At 39.1% G+C, this 20,723-nt stretch overlaps 1 protein-coding gene across 3 annotated transcripts in view; it reads left to right on the forward strand.

Moving 5' to 3' along the window:
• Window positions 1-1,362: 1,362 nt before the first annotated feature.
• The window catches only part of ZNF567 (zinc finger protein 567), a 29,768-nt gene continuing 10,407 nt past the window's right edge, over window positions 1,363-20,723 (forward strand). Inside the window, exons 1-3 of one of the 3 annotated variants that reach the window (XM_059999375.1) lie at window positions 1,363-1,394; window positions 3,097-3,189; window positions 5,213-5,286. In XM_059999375.1, coding sequence (XP_059855358.1) covers window positions 5,278-5,286 — 9 coding nt within the window. In that variant the 5' untranslated portion in view covers window positions 1,363-1,394; window positions 3,097-3,189; window positions 5,213-5,277. Of the gene's footprint in view, window positions 1,470-3,096; window positions 3,190-5,212; window positions 5,287-20,723 lie in introns of all 3 variants that reach the window. The other 2 variants (XM_059999374.1, XM_059999376.1) reach the window with 2 other exon arrangements.

Here is a 20,723-nt window from a genome sequence, read left to right on the forward strand (position 1 = left end):
GAGCTGCACTGCAGGGGAAGGGTGAACAGAAGGGGAGTAAGGACTCATGAGACACCAGACCTTTCTTAGAGCATGAACTGGCTAAACTGGAAGAAATTCTTCAACACCACCCAAGCTCAGTCATCTACCACACACATACTCAGATGGAAGTAAAGGGGAGATGGGAGTACTACTAACCTTTCTTTAGTATCAAAGGGAAAGGCCAGGGTCACTGATAACCAGAGCTGAAACTTTCTCTAAGTTCACAGCAAGTTTCCTGGGGAGACAGCTTTGGAAATGATGTGGTTCTGAAACATGGAACTTGACCTCAGCTCCCAAAAGAGATCCTCTGAGGAAGGAATCCTACTCCTAGGCTCTCTACAGGTCTTCCTAGGACTCTGCCTAAGGGACACTCCCAGCCCCAAAACTCATTCCAAAAACAGGTTTGTGCTTTCTTGCTTGTATATAACTTTTACCCCACCACTCAAATATCTGACTCCCCTTTTTGTGACTATTTCTCTGCAGCTGGTGTCCTGGCTATAAAGTGGGAGAAAAGAGAAAGCAGTGATAAAAGGATACAGATACTAAGAAACAATAGAACCTAAAATTGGCCCCTAGGCAGGCAACACTCACTCCACTGATATCCACTTTTGCGTTAAGCACTGGAGCCTGGGCACTGGAGGTGGAGGTGCTGACAAAAGCAGCTCAGGCCGTGCTTCAGTGTAACTCTGGTTAATACAGGCATCGTCGTCTTGACAGGCACAGATACACTCTCAGGGAGATCTTCAACAGATCGCCTCAGTCCCGACGTTAAACCAGAACTGCAGAAATGAAGCTCTACCCCGTGACACAACCAAACTCCCACCCGGTCACAAAATTAAAAGCCTCTTCCACCATACTAGGTAACAACAGCATCGTCTTCTGAAGGGCGGTGTCAAGCCCCACAGTGTCACCTACCTCAACATCACAGCCGATCACGGTCACCCAAAGGGTCCCGCATCTTGCACCAGACACGGCCTCATCACCGCACACACACCCCGCCTCGTTACTGCCACAAACGCTCACACACTCTTATACACGCCTACACAGACCTGAGCTCCAGGCTCCACACGCCCTGTGTGAGCCAGAGGGTGGGGGCTTCCTCACCGTGAGTGCCCGCCGTGCCCAGACTCAGGTTACCACTCGGAGCGCGACGACTGAGAGGACCTCAGAAGGGAATCAGAGATGAACCAAATATCAAAGTTCTTTTCAAAAGCAGCCCAGGGGCTGTGGGAAATGTAGTTCAAGGCCGCAAAAACCCGGATGTCGAGAAGGCGCGCCTGAGACGCAGCGGCGAAGAAGGAGCCGCGGAGCCTCTTGGGAGGTAGAGCCCGCGCTGGAGTGCGCAAGCGCAGATGGCTGGCCAGTAGGCGAAGGTGAGCCTGGTGGGTCCTGCTGGCGCTGGGCAGGCTGGTGATTGTGGTACCCGGTGGGGATTGCCGAGCAGGGAGGTGGGAACCAGGACTGGGAAAAGCGAGGAAAGAAGACAGAACCTGGGCTGAGAAAAGGCCGGGGAGGAAAGCGAGGGGGGAAACAAGAACCTAGGCAGGGGAAGGAACTGGGAGCCAGGGCTGGGAACGCCGAGGCGGGTGTGAGCTCGGCCTGGCACACACAGGCGTTCTGTTTGTGTAGCTTTTTGTGCCTGGTCTTGTGTGTGTGTGTGTGTGTGTGTGTGTGTGTGTGTGTGGAACGTGTGTTACTCTGTGTAACGTTATGGAACCTATTGTTTATGAAAGTGAGAGGGTCTCTGCGTGTGTCTAATTTTTAAATTAGGTGCGAGTAGATTTGTGTTTGAGACTGTATGCGACTTTGGAGAGGCAACAGTAAGGGGTTTGTGAGTAAAATTTTGCAGCTTTGTGTAGAATTATGTAATGGGCTCTGAGAGATTATGCATGAATTGTGTCTATGGGATTGGGATTGTGTAGTGGATGATATAACTGTGAATATGTCAAATTTTGAAGTATTTGTGCACACAAGTAATTGCACAATTCACGGTGACTAGGAATGTGTCAGGCTCGTTGTGTGACTGAGATGGAGCATTTGAGATTGAGCATTTGAGAAAGTAGATGCAAGACTAGTTAAGTACTATGTATTGTTTATATTGTCTGAATATTGTCCATTTTATATGCCTGTAGAATTTGACTCTGGCAATTAGACAAGTAGAAAAAAAATGGAGATTTTAAAAATGGAGAGGAGGAGGTAAAATTAAAATAATTTTCAGATGGAACAATTGTATATTGTGAAACCCCATATTGACTAATGACCAGTATGTTGACATAAGTAGAACATCATTAGGAGAACACAAAAAACTTTCTCCCATAACTGCTACTCAGAATTTCTATTTGGGTGAATTCCTGGACAGTAAAGTTTCAATAATTTCTTCAGTCATTATGAAGATAAAAAATCTGTTTGAACATTTAAACACAAGATCAGTCTCATTTAGCTGAATAAAGTATTCACTGTAGAAATCAATACTTCTAAAATTTTTTTTAAAAATACATTTATTTATTTATTTTTGGCTGCATTGGGTCTTCGTCGCTGTGTGTGGGCTTTCTCTAGTTGCGGCGAGCGGGGGCTACTCTTCGTTGCGGTGCGCGGGCTTCTCATTGTTGTGGCTTCTCTGTTGCAGAGCACGGGCTCTAGGCACACGGGCATCAGTAGCTGTGGCACGCCGGCTCAGTCGTGGCGCTAGAGCTTAGTAGCTCTGCGGCATGTGGGATCTTCCTGGACCAGGGCTCAAACCTGTGTCCCCTGCATTGGCAGGTGGATTCTTAACCACTGTGCCACCACGGAAGTCCCACTAACTTGTTTCGTTTTTTGTTTTTTTTTACATCTTTATTGGAGTATAGTTGCTTTACAATGATGTGTTAGTTTCTGCTTTATAACAAAGTGAATCAGTTATTCATACGCATATGTTCCCATATCTCTTCCCTCTTGTGTCTCCCTCCCTCCCACACTAACTTATTTTAAAAGCAAAAACTCTCCCTCCTGTTGGAAGTCTGCTGCGCTAAAGAAAACATGATCAGTTTCTTCTCTAATTCCTCAACCTCTATTTTGTCCCCTCTTTACTCCCTCTAGATTGATAGTCTGCAGCTGGAATGGATTGGGAGCTGGAAAAGAAAAGTCAGGGACAAGAAGAGGCTAACATGACTGGTACCGTTATAATTTAGTGTAAGTCATATTTACCTTCTGAGAGACCCCACTACTGGGAACTTCCAAATACAGTTCCCTTTTCATGGGCATGGCCACTTCTCTAGATGCCTCCTCTTGGCATGCAGTGGCCCACCTACTCTGGTAGGTCTTGTTCTCTCCCATCAGTCCTCTTGGACAGGATCCAAACCAACCTAGGCATGCTCCATCCGTGGGTTCCATCTGGAGCTCAGGTGATAATTAGCCACTTTAGTCACCACCACCCTGCTCCCCACCACCACCGCCCAAATCCTGGAAACATGTACGTTTCTCCCCCAAATTCTCTCACCACTTTGATTTATAGTGGCATCAGGGTCTGAGGAGCCCCTTGTTTATTATAAGGGAGTGAGAAGCACCTACTTTTCTTCCGCCTAGAAAACTATGTTCTAAAAATAATTTGCTCTCTTAAAGAGACATTCCCTTTTCTCAGCCTCTCGAAGTAGGAGGTAAATTAATGGTAGCAAAACGTTACAGTCAGCTACTTTACAAGACTTTATCTTAGAATGAGGGACAATTGAAAGATTGTTTTGCCTATCTTTGGGACATCTGCTGAGTCTGAGGCAGAAAAATTTCTAAGTTACCATCCTGTTCAAAACAATGACAACAGTTAGAAAACTCAGAGGTTTGCTAGAAAAGACATTAACAAATCAACAGGTTTCATATATGTGTCTGTGCATATGTGTATATAGGCATCAAAAAACTATGGAAAGTTGCCAGTGGCCATCAAAATATAAGATACAAAAGACAGCATGATGTATAAAAAAATTTTTGATGAGACTCAAAAATTAAAGACTTAAATAAAAGGACCAGGGACACATGATAAATTGTCAAAACTCCCTAACATTTCATGGAGTTTCATTAAAATTTCAGTAAAATTTTTAAACTTTCTGAAGTTCTTAGGAGAAAATGAACAAGACAAAAATTGTTAAAGAAAAATAATGAAGGGGGAAGTAAGCCTACCTGATACTAAAACATGTTTGTTTGTTTGCGGTACGCAGACCTCTCACTGTTTTGGCCTGTCCTGTTGCGGAGCACAGGCTCCAAACGTGTAGGCTCAGCGGCCATGGTTCACGGGCCCAGCCACTCCACAGCATGTGGGATCTTCCCAGACCAGGGCATGAACCCGTGTCCCCTGCATTGGCAGGCGGATTCTCAACCACTGCGCCACCAGGGAAGCCCCTAAAATATGTTTTAAAACTGTAATAACTGCAGAGTAATCCTGGCAATTAAATGAACAGATCAGTGGAACTAAATACAAAGTCCAGATACACTCAAATATATAAAGGAAATAAAGTGTATGATAAAGAAAAACTATAAAAAATATTTTAAGTAATTATAGAATTAATTTCCTTCCTTTAAAAAAGATCTAATATCAATCCAGAAAATAAAAATAAGTTAATAGAAAAGTGAAAAAATTGAGACCTTTCACAGACAAGAAACTAAAGATGGATGGCGGTGGTGGCTGCCGTGGGGAATTTGCTGCCTGGCATGGCCTGGCTTTTATTTAAAAAACAAACAAAAATTAAGGTGCTTTTTAAACATTGTGAATAGAAGCTTATCTTGTCTCATAATAAGAAAAATAAGAACTAGAATCACAGTGTATACCTTGGTAAGCATCAGGAAGTTTGTATCCATGGTACTCATGAGGGTATGGGGTGACAGGAATTTTCACGTATTGCTGGTCATGATGTAAATGGTAGAGCCTTAATGGAGAACAGCTTGGAAGTAGTTAATAATAATAGGCAGGTTAGGAGAGAAAAGATAGTTCTAGATAGGTGGGGGCTTGCCCAAAATCTAACCCATTACCCCAGGAGCCTGTATCTCTGGCTTTGGGGATAAAATTTTTGTCTAGCTTATTCTCCCCCCATATTGGTGTGGAATATATAGAGTGAACAAGCACCAAAGCAAGGGAAATGGAGTCAATCTTGAGTCGTAAGTCATAAGAGAGCTTAAAAGCATGTGTAGTGGCATGTGGCTTCTTTTCATCTTGCTTTTGCCTTCTTAGGAAGCGCCCCTTTTCTAAAGAGGAGCCCAAAGGAAGACTGGTCATCTCTTGCAGATCTCAGAACCATGGCTCAGGTGAGATGATGGTTCCTTTCTCCTTTCTGAAATAGTTTTTTGTTGTTGTTTTTAAGAATATTTGAGCATTTCCCTTTCTTGTACTAAAATCCTCCTGTTTATCTTCCCCTTCATGAAAGCAGTCCCCACTTGTTCCCATATTGGTCAGATAAGCCTTTACCTTCCACGAGTGCTCCTTCTAATTTTAAGCAGTGTTCACACATTAAGTGGGTATAATCATTCAACATCTTTTCTCAGTGTTCTTCCAGAAGCAGTGCTAGAACAAAAATGCATTTCCTCAAATTAAATGAGAATATATTACTTCATGAACCTGTCTTGCAAAGATAAAAACAGGGGCTTCCCTGGTGGTGCAGTCGTTGGGGGTCCGCCTGCCGATGCAGGGGACGCGGGTTCGTGCCCTGGTCCGGGAGGATCCCACATGGCTCGGAATGGCTGGGACCGTGGGCCATGGCCACTGGGCCTGCGCGTCCGGAGCCTGTGCTCTGCAACGGGAGGGGTCGTGGCGGTGGGAGGCCCGCGTACCGCAAAAAAAAAAAAAAAAAAAAAGATAAAAACAGTCAAGATGGAAATGGAATTGATAGATTGCTATTAGTTAAGTGGCAAGAAGTCCTGTCTTGAGGCTTTGAGACTAGAGCTATGCTTTGGCAGATTATGCAAAAACCAAGAATCCTGTATTTCTCCTCCCGGATCCTTGAGTTCTGCTCATAGCTGCTAATAATTCCTAAAAATCTGTGGTATGTGTTATAGATTTATTCCTATTTTTCAGTTTCTAATTTTATGTTCACATGCAAGGAAGTAAATGAATATACTTAGATCACCATACTGAACTAAAAGTGTAACTCATGAAATAGTCTGCTCTTGATTTCAAAGACATTATTCTGGTTCTTTCTTTCAGAAAATTCATTTTCAGGTGTACAGCAAAGTGAATCAGTTATACATATACATATATATGTCCACTCTTTTTTTAGATTCTTTTCCCATATAGGCCATTACAGAGTACTGAGTAGAGTTCCCTGTTCTATACAGTAGGTTCTTTTTTTTTTTTTTTTTTTTTTTTGCGGTACGCGGGCCTCTCACTGTTGTGGCCTCTCCCGTTGCGGAGCACAGGCTCCGGACGCGCAGGCTCAGCAACCATGGCTCACAGGCCCAGCCGCTCCGCGGCATGTGGGATCCTTCCGGACCGGGGCACGAACCCGTGTCCCCTGCATTGGCAGGCGGACTCTCAACCAGTGCGCCACCAGGGAAGCCCCAGTAGGTTCTTATTAGTTATTTTATGTATAGTAGTGTGTATATGTCAGTCCTAATCTCCCAATTTATCCCTCCCCGCTTTATCCCCTGGTAACCATAAGTTTATTTTCTGTATCTGTGACTCTACTTCTGTTTTGTAAATAAGTTCATTTGTACCCTTTTTTTTAGGTTCCACATATAAGCGATATCATATGATACTTGTCTTTCTGTGTCTGACTTCTCTCATTGTGACAATCTTTAGGTTCATCCATGTTGCTGCAAATGGCATTATTTTGTTCTTTTTTATGGCTGAGTAATATTCCACTGTATATATTGGACCTCTTAAATACTGGTGTTCTCCAGATTCTGTATTGGTTCTCTTCACTGTATAGTCTCCTGTTCTTATTCACAATCTACCACTGTTATTCTAATGATGCTCAAATAATTTTAATGCTAAATCTCTGTTGTGGGTGTCAAAACTGTATCCAACCTCCAACTAGATACCACCTCCTGTGTCTTCCACAGATACTTCAGGCACATGCCCAAGATTTACCTCATTATCTCCTACCATTTTAGTCTTCTTTATCTTCCCCTCAACCTGCTTATGGGCCCAGCCCCTACCCACCTGCTAACACAGCTAACTTGAGTTAAGTATCTCTTTTCCACTGCACGACCATTTAGTGGTGAATCTTATTCCTTATATTTCAGTTCCCTTTATCTCCACTGATATCATCATGGGTGTCTCTCTCATACTGGTAACTTATCTTCCCATTTAACACCTTTGCTCCTTTTCCCATCCTCCAAGTGCTCACCCCAGTGCTCCCTTATGGATGTTTGTGTTGCTTACACTTTTCTGTTTAACTCTGTGTGTGTGTGTGTGTGTGTGTGTGTGTTTTAAAATATACATGAAATAGGGCTTCCCTGGTGGCGCAGTGGTTGAGAGTCCGCCTGCCAATGCAGGGGACACGGGTTCGTGCCCCAGTCTGGGAAGATCCCACATGCCACAGAGCAGTTGGGTCCGTGAGCCATGGCCACTGAGCCTGCGCGTCCGGAGCCTATGCTCCACAACAGGAGAGGCCACAGCAGTGAGAGGCCCGCATACTGAAAAAAAAAAAAAATTGTGAGAGCTAAAATATACATGACATAAAATTTTATCATTTTAACCATCATTAAGTATATAATGTAGTTCCATTAAGTACATTCACAATGTTGTATAGCCATCACCAGTATCTATTTCCAGAACTTTTTCACATCCCAAACAGAAACTCTGTACCAATGACATTAACCAATTAACTCTTATCTTACAGTTTTCATAGAATTAGACCCGAAGCACATTTGAAGAATGTTTAAGACAATCTATTAGGGGAGAGGAAAATATTAAAATATGCATTAATAGTTTAATTCAAGAATAGTAATCAATAATGATAATACAGTTTTCTAATTCATGAATATGAGGCACAGCTCCTTTTATTTAGATCTTTAAATTCTCTGAGTAATGTTTTTTTGTTATCAGTGTACCAATCTTGCAAATGTTTGTTATATTAATACCTAGGTTTTATGCTATTGTAAATACTATTCATTTTTATTTCAAATTCCCATTGTTCATTGCTAGTATATGAAAATGCAATTGATTTTTTTATATTAACCTGCATTCTCAACTTATTCTAGTAATTTTTTGGTAGATTCTTTAGGATTTTCTACATAGATAATCATGTCATATGTGAATAGTTACTGTTTTCCTTCTTGCTTTCCAATATGTATTCCTTTTATTTCTGTCTTGCTTTATTTACTACATTGTCTAGAACCTTCAGTGCAATGTTGAATATAAGCGGTGAGAACAAACATTTATGCTTTATTCCTGACTGAGGGGAAAAGCATTTAGTCTTTGACAAAGTGTAACATTAGTGACAATTTTTACTTAGATGCTCTTTATCAGATTTATCAGGTTGAAGAAGTTCTAGTTTGCGGATCATTCTTATCACAAATGGCTGTTGAATTTTGTCAAAAGACTTTTTGTGTCTGTTGGTTTTTCTGCATTATATGGTTTTTACCCTTTTTAAATTAACATGGTGAGTTATATTGATTGATTTTGAAGCGCTAAACCAGCTTATCCCTAGGATAAACCCCACTTGGTCATGATAGATTCTTTTTTCATATATTGCTTGATGAATTTACAAGTTTTTCTTGCAATATCTTTGTCTAGTTTCGGTATCAAGGTAATGCTGTCTTACAGAATGAGTTGGGAAGTAATATCTTATTTTCGGAAAGAATTTTTATAGAGCTGCTATTATTTCTTCCTTCAATGTTTGTTAGAATTCACCAGTGAAGCCATCTGAGCCTGGAGATTTCTTTGTGGGAAGGTGTTTAACTAGCATTTCAATTTCCTTAATACAATTATGGCTATTCATGTTATCAATTTTTTTTCTCTTCAGTGAGCTTTTATAATTTGTGTCTTTCAAGGAATTGTCCATTTCATCCAAGTTATAAAATTTATTGTCACAAAGTTGTTCAAAAATCTACTCTTTTTATCCTCTTGGTGTTTGTACAGTTTGTAGCAATGCCATTGATTCATTCCTGTTATTGGTAATTTGTGACTCATCTTTTTCCTTGGTCAGTTGGCTAGAGGTTTATCAATTTCTCTGATTTTTCAAAGTACCAACTTTTGGTTTCATTGATTTCCTCCATTATTTTTCTGTTTCCTGTTTCTTCATTTCTCCTCTTATATTTTTATTTACTTTCCTTTTCATTACTTTGGGTTTAATTAACTCTTCTTATTTTGTATATGGGAGCTTATATCATTGATATGAGACTTATTTTTTCCGGTAGAACATTTAGTGCTATAAATTTCCCTCTAACAAATTTAGACATGTTGTATTTTCATTTTCATTCAGTTGAAAATATTTTCTAATTTCTCTTACGATTTCCTTTTTGACCCATTTGTTGTTTAGAGGAAGTGTGTTTAATTTTCAAATATTTGGGGATTTTCCAGATAGCTTTCTGTCATTGATTTCTAGTTTAATTTTGTTACAATCAGGGAACATGCTGTATATGATTTCATTCTTCTTAAATTTATGGAGACTTTTTTTGTACCATCTGATGGATGTTCTGTGTGCACTTGTAGAGGATGTATATTCTAGTGTTATTGGATAGAGTATTCTCTAAATAATCAGGTCAAATTGGTTGATTAGGATGGTAAAGTCTTCTGTATCCTTATTGATCTTTCAGTCTATTTGTTATAGCAGTGACAGAGAAGAAAGTCAAAATCTTACATTATAATTGTGGATTTGTCTATTTTTCCTTTTCAGTTCTATCAGTTTTTACTTAATATATTTTGAGGTTCTGTTTTTAGGTGTATTCATATTTAGGATTGTTATATCTTCTCATGAATTGACCCCCTCTATCATTATAAAATACCTTACTTGGGACTTCCTTGATGGTCCGGTGGCTAAGACTCCACGCTTCCAGTGCAGGAGACATGGGTTTGATCCCTGATTGGGGAACTAAGATTCCCACACCCTGCACAGTGCGGACAAAAATAAATAAGTAAATATAAATAAAATAAAATGCCTTGCGTAATCCCTGATAATATTCTTTGTTCTGAAATCTATTTTGTTTGATACTATTGTAACCATTCTGGCGTTCTTATGATTAGTGTTTATTTTTATTTTTTTGTTCGCTGTGTTGGGTCTTTGTTGCTGCGTGTGGGCTTTCTCTAGTCGCGGCCAGCAGGGGCTACTCTTCATTGCAGTGTGCGGGCTTCTTATTGCAGTGGCTTTGCTTGTTGCAGAGCACAGACTTTAAGTGTGCATGCTTCAGTAGTTGCAGAACATGGGCTCACTAGTTGCAGCACACAGGCTCTAGAGCTCAGGCTCAATAGTTGTGGCACACGGGCTTAGTTGCTCCATGACATGTGGGATCTTCCCAGACCAGGGATTGAACCTGTGTCCCCTGCATTGGCAGGCAGATGGATTCTAAACCACTGTGCCACCAGAGAAGTCTTTATTTTTAATTTTTAATTTTAATTAATATAAAATGAATTAATTTTAATTAATTAATTTCCAAAAAATGTCTTAAATGTCTTTTAATCTAGAGCATCTCCCTCCGTTTCTTTCTTGGTTTTTTTTAGTTGCAGTGTAGTTGATTTTACAACATTACATACATTTCAGGTGTACAACGTGGTGATTCACAGTTTTAAAAGGTTAAACTCCATTTATAGTTATTACAAGTATTGGCTATATTCTGTGTGCTATACAATATATCCTTATAGCTTATTTATTTTATACTTAGTAGTTTGTACCTCTTAATCCCCTACCCCTAGCTTGTTCCTCCCTCCTTCCATCTCCCCACTGGTATCCACTACTTTGTTTTCTATGTCTGTGAGTCTTGTTTCTGTTTTGTTGTATACATTCATTTTATTTTTTAGATTCCACGTATACATGATAATGTACAGTGTTTGTCTTTCTCAGTCTGACTTGCTTCACTGAACATAATACTCTCCAAGTCCATCCATATTGTTGCAAATGGAAAATTTTCATTCTTTTTTATGGCTGAGTAATATTCCTCTCTCTCTCTGTGTGTGTGTGTGTGTGTGTGTGTGTGTGTGTGTGTGTGTGTGTGTGTACACACCACATCTTCCTTATCCATTCATCTGCTGATGGGCACTTAGGTTGCTTCCATATCTTGGTTATTGTAAGTAATGTTGCTGTGAACATTGGGGTGCATGTATCTTTTCAAATTACCATTTTTATTTTTTTCAGATACATACTGAGGAGTGGAATTGCTGGGTCATGTGGTAGTTCTATTGATAGTTTTAGTTTTTGTTTTTCCTAGTGGCAGCACCAATTTACATTCCCACCAACAGTGTATAAGGGTTCCCTTTTCTCCACATCCTTGTCAACATTTGTTGTCTGTGGTCATTTTGATGATAGCCATTCTTACAGGTGTGAGGTGATTTGTGGTTTTGATTTGCATTTCTCTGATGTTAGTGATGGTGAGTATCTTTTCATGTGCCTGTTGGCCATTTCTGTGTTTTCTTTGGAAAAATGTCCATTTAATCTAATGCCCTTTGTTTAATTGGTTTTGTTTTTGGGTTTTTTTGATATTGAGTTGTATGAGCTGCTTATATTTTGGATATTAACCCCTTATTGGTCATATCATTTGCAAATATTTTCTCCCATTCTATAGGTTGCCTTTTCATTTTGTTGATGGTTTCCTTTGCTGTGCAAAAGCTTTTAAAGTTTAATTATGTCCTATTTGTTTATTTTTACTTTTGTTTCCTTTGACTTAGAAGACAGATCCAAAATAATATTTCTACAAATTATGTCAGAGTGTTTTTCTGCCTATGTTTTCTTCCAGGAGTTTTATGGTTTTAGTCTTACATGTAGGTCTTTAATCTATTTTGAGTTTATTTTTATATATGGTATTAGAAAATATTCTAATTTTATTCTTTTACACATCCAATTGTCCCAGCAACCCTTATTGAAGAGACTGTCTTTTCTCCATTGTATATTCTTGCCTCCTTTGTCATAGATTAATTGACCATAAGTGCATGGGTTTATTTCTAGGCTCTCTATTCTGTTCCATTGATCTGTGTGTCTGTTCTTATGCCTGTAGCATACTGTTTTGCTTACTGTGTTTTTAGTATAGTCTGAGGTCAGGGAGTGTGATATCTCCAGATCTGTTCTTTCTCAAGATTCTTTTGGCTATTCGAGGTATTTGTGTTTCCATACAGTTTTTAAATTATTTATTCTAGTTCTGTGAAAAATGTCATTGGTATTTTTTTTTGTTTTCTTTTGGCTGCACCACACAGCATGTGGGATCTTATTTCCCTGACCAGGGATCAAACCTGCACCCCCCTGCATTGGAAGCACAGAGTCTTAACCACTGGACCACCAGAGAAGTCCCACCATTGATATTTTGATAGGGGATTGCATTGAATATGTAGATTGCCTTGGGTAGTATGGTCATTTTAACAATATTAATTCTCCCAGTCCATGAACCTGGTACGCCTTTCAACCTGTTTCTGTTATCTTCGATTTCTTTCATCAGTGTCTTAATACTTTTTCAAATACAGGTCTTTTACCTCAGGTAAGTTTATTCCTAGGTATTTCATTCTTTTTGATGTGATTGTAAGTGGAATTGTTTCCTTAATTTCTCTTTCTGGTAGTTCATTGTTAGTCTATAAAAATGGAACAGATTTCTGTATATTAATTTTATATCCTGCAACTTTACCAAATTCATTGATTAATTCTAGTAGTTTTTTGGTAGCGTCTTCAGGATTTTCTATGTATAGTTATCATGTCATCAGCAGTGACAGTTTTACTTCTTCCTTTCCAATTTGGATTCCTTTTATTTCTTTTTTTGTCTGATTGCTGTGACTAGGACTTTCAATACTATGTTGAATAAAAGTGGAGAGAGTGGACACCCTTTTCTTGTTTCTGATCTTAGAGGAAATGCTTTCAACTTTTCACCATTGCGAATGATGTTTGCTGTGGGCTTATCATATATGACTTTATTATGTTGAGGCATGTTCCCTTTATATCCACTTTCTTGAGAGTTTTTTTATCATAAATGGATATTGAATTTTGTCAAAAGCTTTTTTTGCATCTATTGAAATGATCATATGGTTTTTATTCTTCAGTTTGTTAATGTAGTATATCACATTGATTGATTTACGAATATTGAACCATCCTGGCATCCCTGAGTTAAATCCTACTTGATTATGGTGTATGATGCTTTTAATGTATTGTTGAATTCAGTTTGCTATTATTTTGTTGAGGATCTTTGTATCTGTGTTCATCAGTGTTATTGGCTTGTAATTTTTTTTGTGATGTCTTTGTATAGTTTTGGTATCGGGGTGACACTGCCTTATAGAATCAGTTTGGAAGTGTTCATTCCTTTGCAATTTTTTGAATAGTTTGTGGAGGATATGTGTTAACTTTTCTTTAAATGTTCATTAGAATTCAGTTGTGAAGCCATCTAGTCTTGGAATTTTGTTTGTTGGGAATTTTCTTATTATTGATTCAGTTTCATTACTGGTAATTGGCCTGTTCATATTTTATATTTCCTGGTTCAGTCTTGGGAGATTGTGCATTTCTAAGAATTTTTCCATTTCTTTTAGGTTGTCCATTTTATTGGCATAGAGTTTTTTGTAGTATTCTCTTATGATTCTTTGTATTTCTGTGATGTCAATTGTAACTTCTTTTTCATTTCTGGTTTTATTGATTTAGACCCCCTCTTTTTTCTTGATGAGTCTGTCTAAAGGTTTATCAATTTTGTTTATCTTTTCAAAGAACCAGATCTTAGTTTCATTGATCTTTTCTATTGTTTTTGTTTGTTTGTTTTTAGTGTCTATTTCATTTATTTCTGCTCTGATCTTTATGGTTTTTTTCCTTCTACTAACTTTGGGTTTTGTTTGTTCTTTTTTAGTTCCTTTAGGTGTAAGTTTAGGTTTTTTATTTGAGATTTTTCTTGTTTCCTGAGATAAGCCTGTATTGCTATATACTTCCCACTTAGAACTGTTTTGCTGTGTCCCATAGACTTTGGATCATTGTGTTTTAATTTGTCTCCAGTTATTTTTTTTATTTCCTCTTTGATTTTTTTCACTAATCCATTGGTTGTTTAGTAGTATATTATTTAGTCTCCACGTTTTTGTGTTTTTTGCAGTTTTTTTCCTTGTAGTTGATTCCTAATCTCATAGCATTGTGGTCAGAAAAGATGCTTGACATGATTTCAGTTTTCTTAAAGTTACCATAACTTGTTTTCTGTCCTATGATGTGGTCTACCCTGGAGAAATGTTCCACGTGCATTTGAAAAGAATGTGTATTCTGCTGCTTTTGGATGGAATGTTCTGTGTATATCTATTAAGTCCATGTGGACTAATGTGTCATTTAAAGCCCTTGTTTTCATATTGATTTTCTTTCTTTGTATAGACACATTGATGTATGTTAAAGTACCCTACTATTATTTTGTTACTGTCAGTGTCTCCCTTTATATCTTAATATTTGGTTTATATATTTAGGTCTTCCTATTTGGGTGCATGTATTTTTACAATTATTACATCTTCTTGGATTGATCCCTTGATTATTATGTTTTGTCTCTTATAACACCCGTTGTTTAAAAGTCTATTTTGTCTGATATAAGTATTGCCACCTCAGCTTTCTTTTGATTTCCATTTCCATGAATGCCTTTTTCCATCTCATGTTCAGTCTGTGTCTTTATATCTGAAGTGAGTCTCTTGTAGGCAGCATATACACAGGTCTTGTTTTGTATCCATTCAGCCACTCTATCTTTTGATTGGAGTATTTAATCCATTTAAATTTGAACTAATTATTGATATATTCAATATATGTTCTTGTTGCCATTTTGTTAATTGTTTTGGGGTTGCTTTTGTAGTTCTTTTTTTGTGTGTGTGTGGTACGCGGGCCTCTCACTGTTGTGGCCTCTCCCATTGTGGAGCACAGGCTCCGGACACGCAGGCTCAGCGGCCATGGCTCATGGGCCCAGCTGCTCCACAGCATGTGGGATCTTCCCAGACTGGGGCATGAACCCATGTCCCCTGCATCGGCAGGTGGACTCTCAACCACTGCACCACCAGGGAAGCCCTGTACTTCTTTTTTGTTCCTTCTTCTTTTGTTATCTTCTCTTGTGACTTGGTGACTATCTTTAATGTTATGTTTGGATTCCTTCCTCTTTTTTGTGTGTGTATCTATTATGGATTTTTGTTCGTGGTTACCATGAGGTTTCTGTATAGCAATATATGTACATGTGTGTGTATATGTATATGTATATATGTATATTGATTGTTTTAAGTTGCTGATCTCTTAATTTCAAATGCATTTTAACAACCTTGCATTTGTTCTCTTCTCCCCTCACAATTACTGGTTTTGACATTATCTTTTACATTTTTTTTGTTTTGGATATCCCTTAACTGCTTATTGTGGATATAGATGATTTTACTACTTTTGTTTTAATCTATTAGCTTTGTGCATGGATGATTTAATACCTTTACTGTATGAGAGTTTTCCTTTCATAATTTTCACGTTTCTAGTTGTGGTCTTTTCTTTTTTGCTTAGAGAAGTCCCTTTAAAATTTCTTGTAAAGCTGTTTTGGTGGTACTGAACTCTTTTATCTTTTCCTTGTCTGTAAAACTTTTGCTCTTTTCACTAAATTTGAACAAGAGCCTTGCCAGGTAGAGTATTCTTGGGTTTTTTTCTAGCTTTTTCCTTTTCATCAGTTTAAATATATCGTGCCACTCCCTTCTGGCCTGTAGAGTTTCTGCTGAAAAGTCAGCTGATAGCCTTATGGGAGTTCCCTTGTGTGTAACTTGTTGCTTTTCCCTTGCTGCTTTTAATATTCTCTCTTTATCTTTAATTTTTGCCATTTTCATTACAGTATGTCTTGGTGTGTTCCTCTTTTGGTTGATCCTGTTTGGGAATCTCTGTGCTTCCTTGATTTGGATGTCTATTTCCTTTCCCAAGTTAGGGTAATTTTCAGCTATTATATCTACAAATATGTTGTTAGTTCCTTTCTCTATTCTCCTTCTGGGATGCCTGTAATGTGAATATTAGTGTCCTGATGTTGTCTCAGGGGCCTCTTAAACTTTCCTCATTTCTTTTCATTCTTTTTTCTTTTTTCTGTTCAGTGGCACTGATTGCCACTACTCTGCTTATAGCTCACTGATCTGTTCCTCTGTATCATTTAGTTTACTGTTGATTCGTTCTACTGTATTTTAGATTTCATTTATCGTATTCATCATCTCTGTTGGGTTGTTCTTTATATTTTCTAGCACTTTGTTAAAGACTTCTAACTTCTCGCTTTATGCATCCATTCTTCTCCCAAGTTTTTGATCATCTTTATGATCAGTATTTTGAACTCTTTCTCAGGTAAATTGCCTAACTCCCCTTCACTTAATTCTTCTTCTGGGGTTTTATCTTGTTCCTTCATTTGGAACATGTTCCTCTCTCACCTCATTTTACCCAACTTGCTGTTTTTATTTCTGTGTATCTGGTAGTTTGGTTACCTTTTCCCAACCTTGGAGAAGTGGCCTTTTGTAGATGTCCTTTGTGTCCCAGCAGTGCACTCCCATCTTATCACCAGAGCTGTATGCTCTAGGGTGCCCCCTATTGGGTTGCATGGGTCCTTCTATCATGACAGGTTGACAACTGTGGGCGGTCTTGTAGACTTGGTTGGCCTCCGGTTTGGTTGGTTGCTAGGCTTTGCCTTGTGCAGAGACTGCTGGCCGCTGGTTGGTTGGGCAGGTCTTAAGGCAGCTGTCTGGGAAACCCCAGACGAGCCCAGGGCTAGTGCTAGCTCACTGGTGGGCAGAATCCAGGAGACCCTGGGGCTGGTGTCCACTATTGGTGGGTGAAGCCAGGTCCTGGGGTCTGGCAGCTGAGCCCAGGGGTCCCAGAACTGGTGTCTGACCACTGGTGAGAGGGGCCATTTTCTGACACTGCAGCATGAGGCATGTTCCAAAGTTTGAGTTGGCCTGCTAATGGGTGGGGTCAGAGCCCATCCGGTCCCAGGGTAGGTGCTGGCCTGCTGGTGGATGGGCTGAGTCTACAGGCTACAGGCTGTGGTTGTCTGACTGGTGTCCACCTGCTGGTGGTTGAGACTGGTCCCAACTCTAGAACAGGCTCGCTGGTGTGTGGAACCATGGATTCTGGGGCTGGTTCCTGCCCACTGGTGAGTGGAGCAGGGTCTGGTTGCAGGGCCCTGGGGGCCCTGATTCTAGTACCTACACACTGGTATGTGGAGCCAGGTCTTGGGACCTCTGGTGGGCAGGACCATGTTCAGGGTCGACTGTGGGGTTAGGAGGTCTTGAGGCAGCCTGTCTGCTAGTGGGTGGGGCTTTGTCCCTACCAAGTTAGTTGCTTGTCTTGAGGCATCTATGTACTAGGACCTTTGGGCTGTTGGGTGGAGGATGGGTCCTGAGGCTGATAAGCTAGAGGGAGGAATCCAAAATGGAGGTTGCTAGCACAGTGTCTACATTGTAGAACAAGCTCCCCAAAATGGCTGCCACCAGTGTCTTGTCCCTAGAGTGAGCTGTAATTGCCTCTGGCATTTTTGGGAGACTCTCCAAGATGAGAAGATAGGTCTGACCCAGGCTCCTTTCAAATTACCACTTCTGCCCTGGTTCCTGGAGCATGTGAGATTTTTGTCTGTGCCTTTAAGAGTGGAGTCTCTATTTCCCCTAGCCCTCTGGTTCTCCTGAAAGTAAGCCCCACTGGCCTTCAAACCCAAATGTTCTAGGAGCTTGTCTTCCTGGCACAAGACCACTGGGGTGGGGGAGTCTGATAATGGGGCTCAGATCCCTCACTCCTTGGGGAGAGCTTCTGCAATTATAATTAGTCTCCCATTCATGGGTTGCCTACCTGGGGGGCTGGAACTTGACTACATCACAACCTCCTACACATCTTGTCATACCTTCTTTATCTGTAGATCTTTTCTTGTAGGTGCCAGTCATTTTCACTGATCATTGTTCTGTAAATAGTTGTAATTTTGGTGTGCTTGTGAGAGGAAGTGAGCTCAATCAGGGTCTTTCTATTCTGCCATATTGGCTGATCTCTTTCAATTAGTATTTACATAGTATACCTGTTCTCCATTCTTTATACTTTAACCTACCTATGTTTTAATATTTATAATGAGTCTGTTACAGAGAGTATATATTTTGGTATTACTTTTGTCTCCAGTCTGATACTCTCCCTTTTCTGGGGTGGGGGGGGCGGGACTGTGCCGCATGGCTTGTGGGATCTCAGTTCCCCGACCAGGGATTGAACTCAGGCCATGGCAGTGAAAGCCCAGGATCCTAACCAGGTAACTCCTGATACTGTACCTTTTAATTAGAGTTTTTAGTCCATTTTCATTTAATGAGTTATCAATAAGTTGTTTAAATATACCATCTTGCTATTTTTTTGTTTTCCCATTTGTTTTTTGATTGTTGTCCCTGTTTTTCTTTTGTTTGTTTGTTTTTTGGCTGCATTGGGTCTTAGTTGTGGCACGCGGGATCTTTGAGGCATGCGGGATCTTTTCTTGTTGTTGTTGTGGCATGTGGGCTCTTTATTGTGGTGCATGGGCTCCAGGGTGTGTGGGCTCTCTAGTTGTGGTGCACAGGCTCCAGAGTATGTAGGCTCTGTAGTTTGCAGCACGCAGGCTCTCTCATTGAGGTGCGCAAGCTCAATAGTTGTGGCACACACAGGCTTCGTTGCCCCGCAGCATGTGGGATCTTAGTTCCCCAATCAGGGATCAAACTCATGCCCCCTGCATTGGAAGTGGACTTCACTGGACCACCAGGGAAGTCCCTCAGTATCTTTAATAGTTAAGGGTTTTCAGATTTTTTTTCTTTTGGTAACATGTTTTTTAAGTTAAAATATTTGTCCATTTCATCTACATTGTCTAATTTATTGCCTTTAATTTGTTTATAATTCTCTTATCCATTTAATATCTGTAGGATCTGATAATGGCCATGTGTAACATCCCTCTTTATTTCTTAATCCATCTAACTAGAGGTTTTACAGTTTATTGATATTTTCAAGGATTTGGCTTTAGGTTTCATTGAGTTTCCCCTATTGCTTATTTATTTTCTATTTTACTGATTTTTCCTTTTTTCCTAACTATTTCCTTTACTTGCTTTGGGGTTAGTTTAACTTATTCTTTTTTAAAGCTTCTTAAGATAAAAGTTTAAATTATTGATATTAAATCTTTCTTGTTTTCTAATATAAGCATTTAAACTTATAACTTTCTCTTTTAGCCTATTCTAATTACATCTTCAAAATTTGATCTATTTGTATTTAGTTTAATATATTTTATGAAAAACAATTTTTAAATTTTCTTTGACCCTAAATTGGTTACTTGGAAGTGTATTGTTTAATTTCCAAACATTTGGGGCTTTTCTAGATATGCCATTTTTATTGATATCTAATTTAGTTCATGTGTGGTCAGAAAACATACTTTGTATGATTTGTCTTAAATCTGTTGAGACTTGTTTGTGTTCTATCTTGGTGCATAGTCCATTTACTCTTGAATAAAATGTGTTGTGAAATTATTGAAAGTGGTGGTCTATAAATATCAAATGCGTTAGGTGTCAGTATTCTTTAGAGATTCTAAATCTCTACAGGTTTTCCCCCTTTTGTCTAGTTCTCTCAGTTACTGACAAACATTAACACCAACCATGATTTTAGACTTTTTAAAATCTCATTTTACTTTTGTCAATTTTTGCCTCATGTTTTGAAACTGTTATTTAAGTACATATACATTTGTAGTTGCTATATTTTTCTCATGTATTTACTCTTTTATTATCAGGAAATGTTCTTTTTTGTCTGTAGTGGTAATACTCCTCAGCTTCTTTTACTATAGCCCCATCAGCTTTCCCATGTTTAATGTTTTTATGTTTTTTTCCTATCCGTTTATTTTAAACCTATTTGTGTCTATGGTATTTAAAGTATGTCTCTTGAAGACAGAATATATTTTGAGTCTTGGTTTTTTACACATTTTAATAATCTCAGTCTTTTTGTTGGAGTGTTTAGTCTTGTTGGAGTTAGGGCTGCCATTTCACTCTTTGTTTTCTGATTACCTAACCTGTTTTATTTTAATCTTTTAACCATACTTTATATTTTAGTGCAGTTTTAGGTTCAGACAAAATTAAGCAGAAAGTACAGAGAGTTTCCATTTATGCCCTTACCCCCTGACACATGCATAGCTTTCCCTACTATCAATATCTTACACCAGAGTGGTATGTTGTTAAAATCAATGAACCTACAATGATACATCATTATCATCCAAAGTCCATAGTTTACATTAGGGTTCATTCTTGGTGTTATATATTCTATGGATTTTGACAAATATATAGTGACATGTATCTACCATTATAGTATTATACAGACTAATTTCACTGCTCTAAAAATCCTCTGTGCTCTGCCTATTCATCTCTCCCTCTCCTCTATAATACGTGGCAATGGCAACCACTGATTTTTTTAAAATTTTTTTTATTTTATTTTAATTTTTGGCTGCATTGGGTCTTCGTTGCTGAGCTCAGGCTTTCTCTAGTTACAGCAAGCAGGGGCAACTCTTTGTTGTGGTGCATGGGTTTCTCATTGCGGTGGCTTCTCTTGTTGCAGAGCACAGGCTCTAGGTGCATGGGCTTCAGTAGTTGTGGTGCACGGGCTCAGTAGTTGTGTGCAGGCTCAGTAGTTGTGGTGCACGGGCTTAGT

The sequence above is a fragment of the Delphinus delphis genome, chromosome 20 (assembly GCF_949987515.2).
Source record: "Delphinus delphis chromosome 20, mDelDel1.2, whole genome shotgun sequence".
NCBI lineage: Eukaryota > Metazoa > Chordata > Mammalia > Artiodactyla > Delphinidae > Delphinus > Delphinus delphis.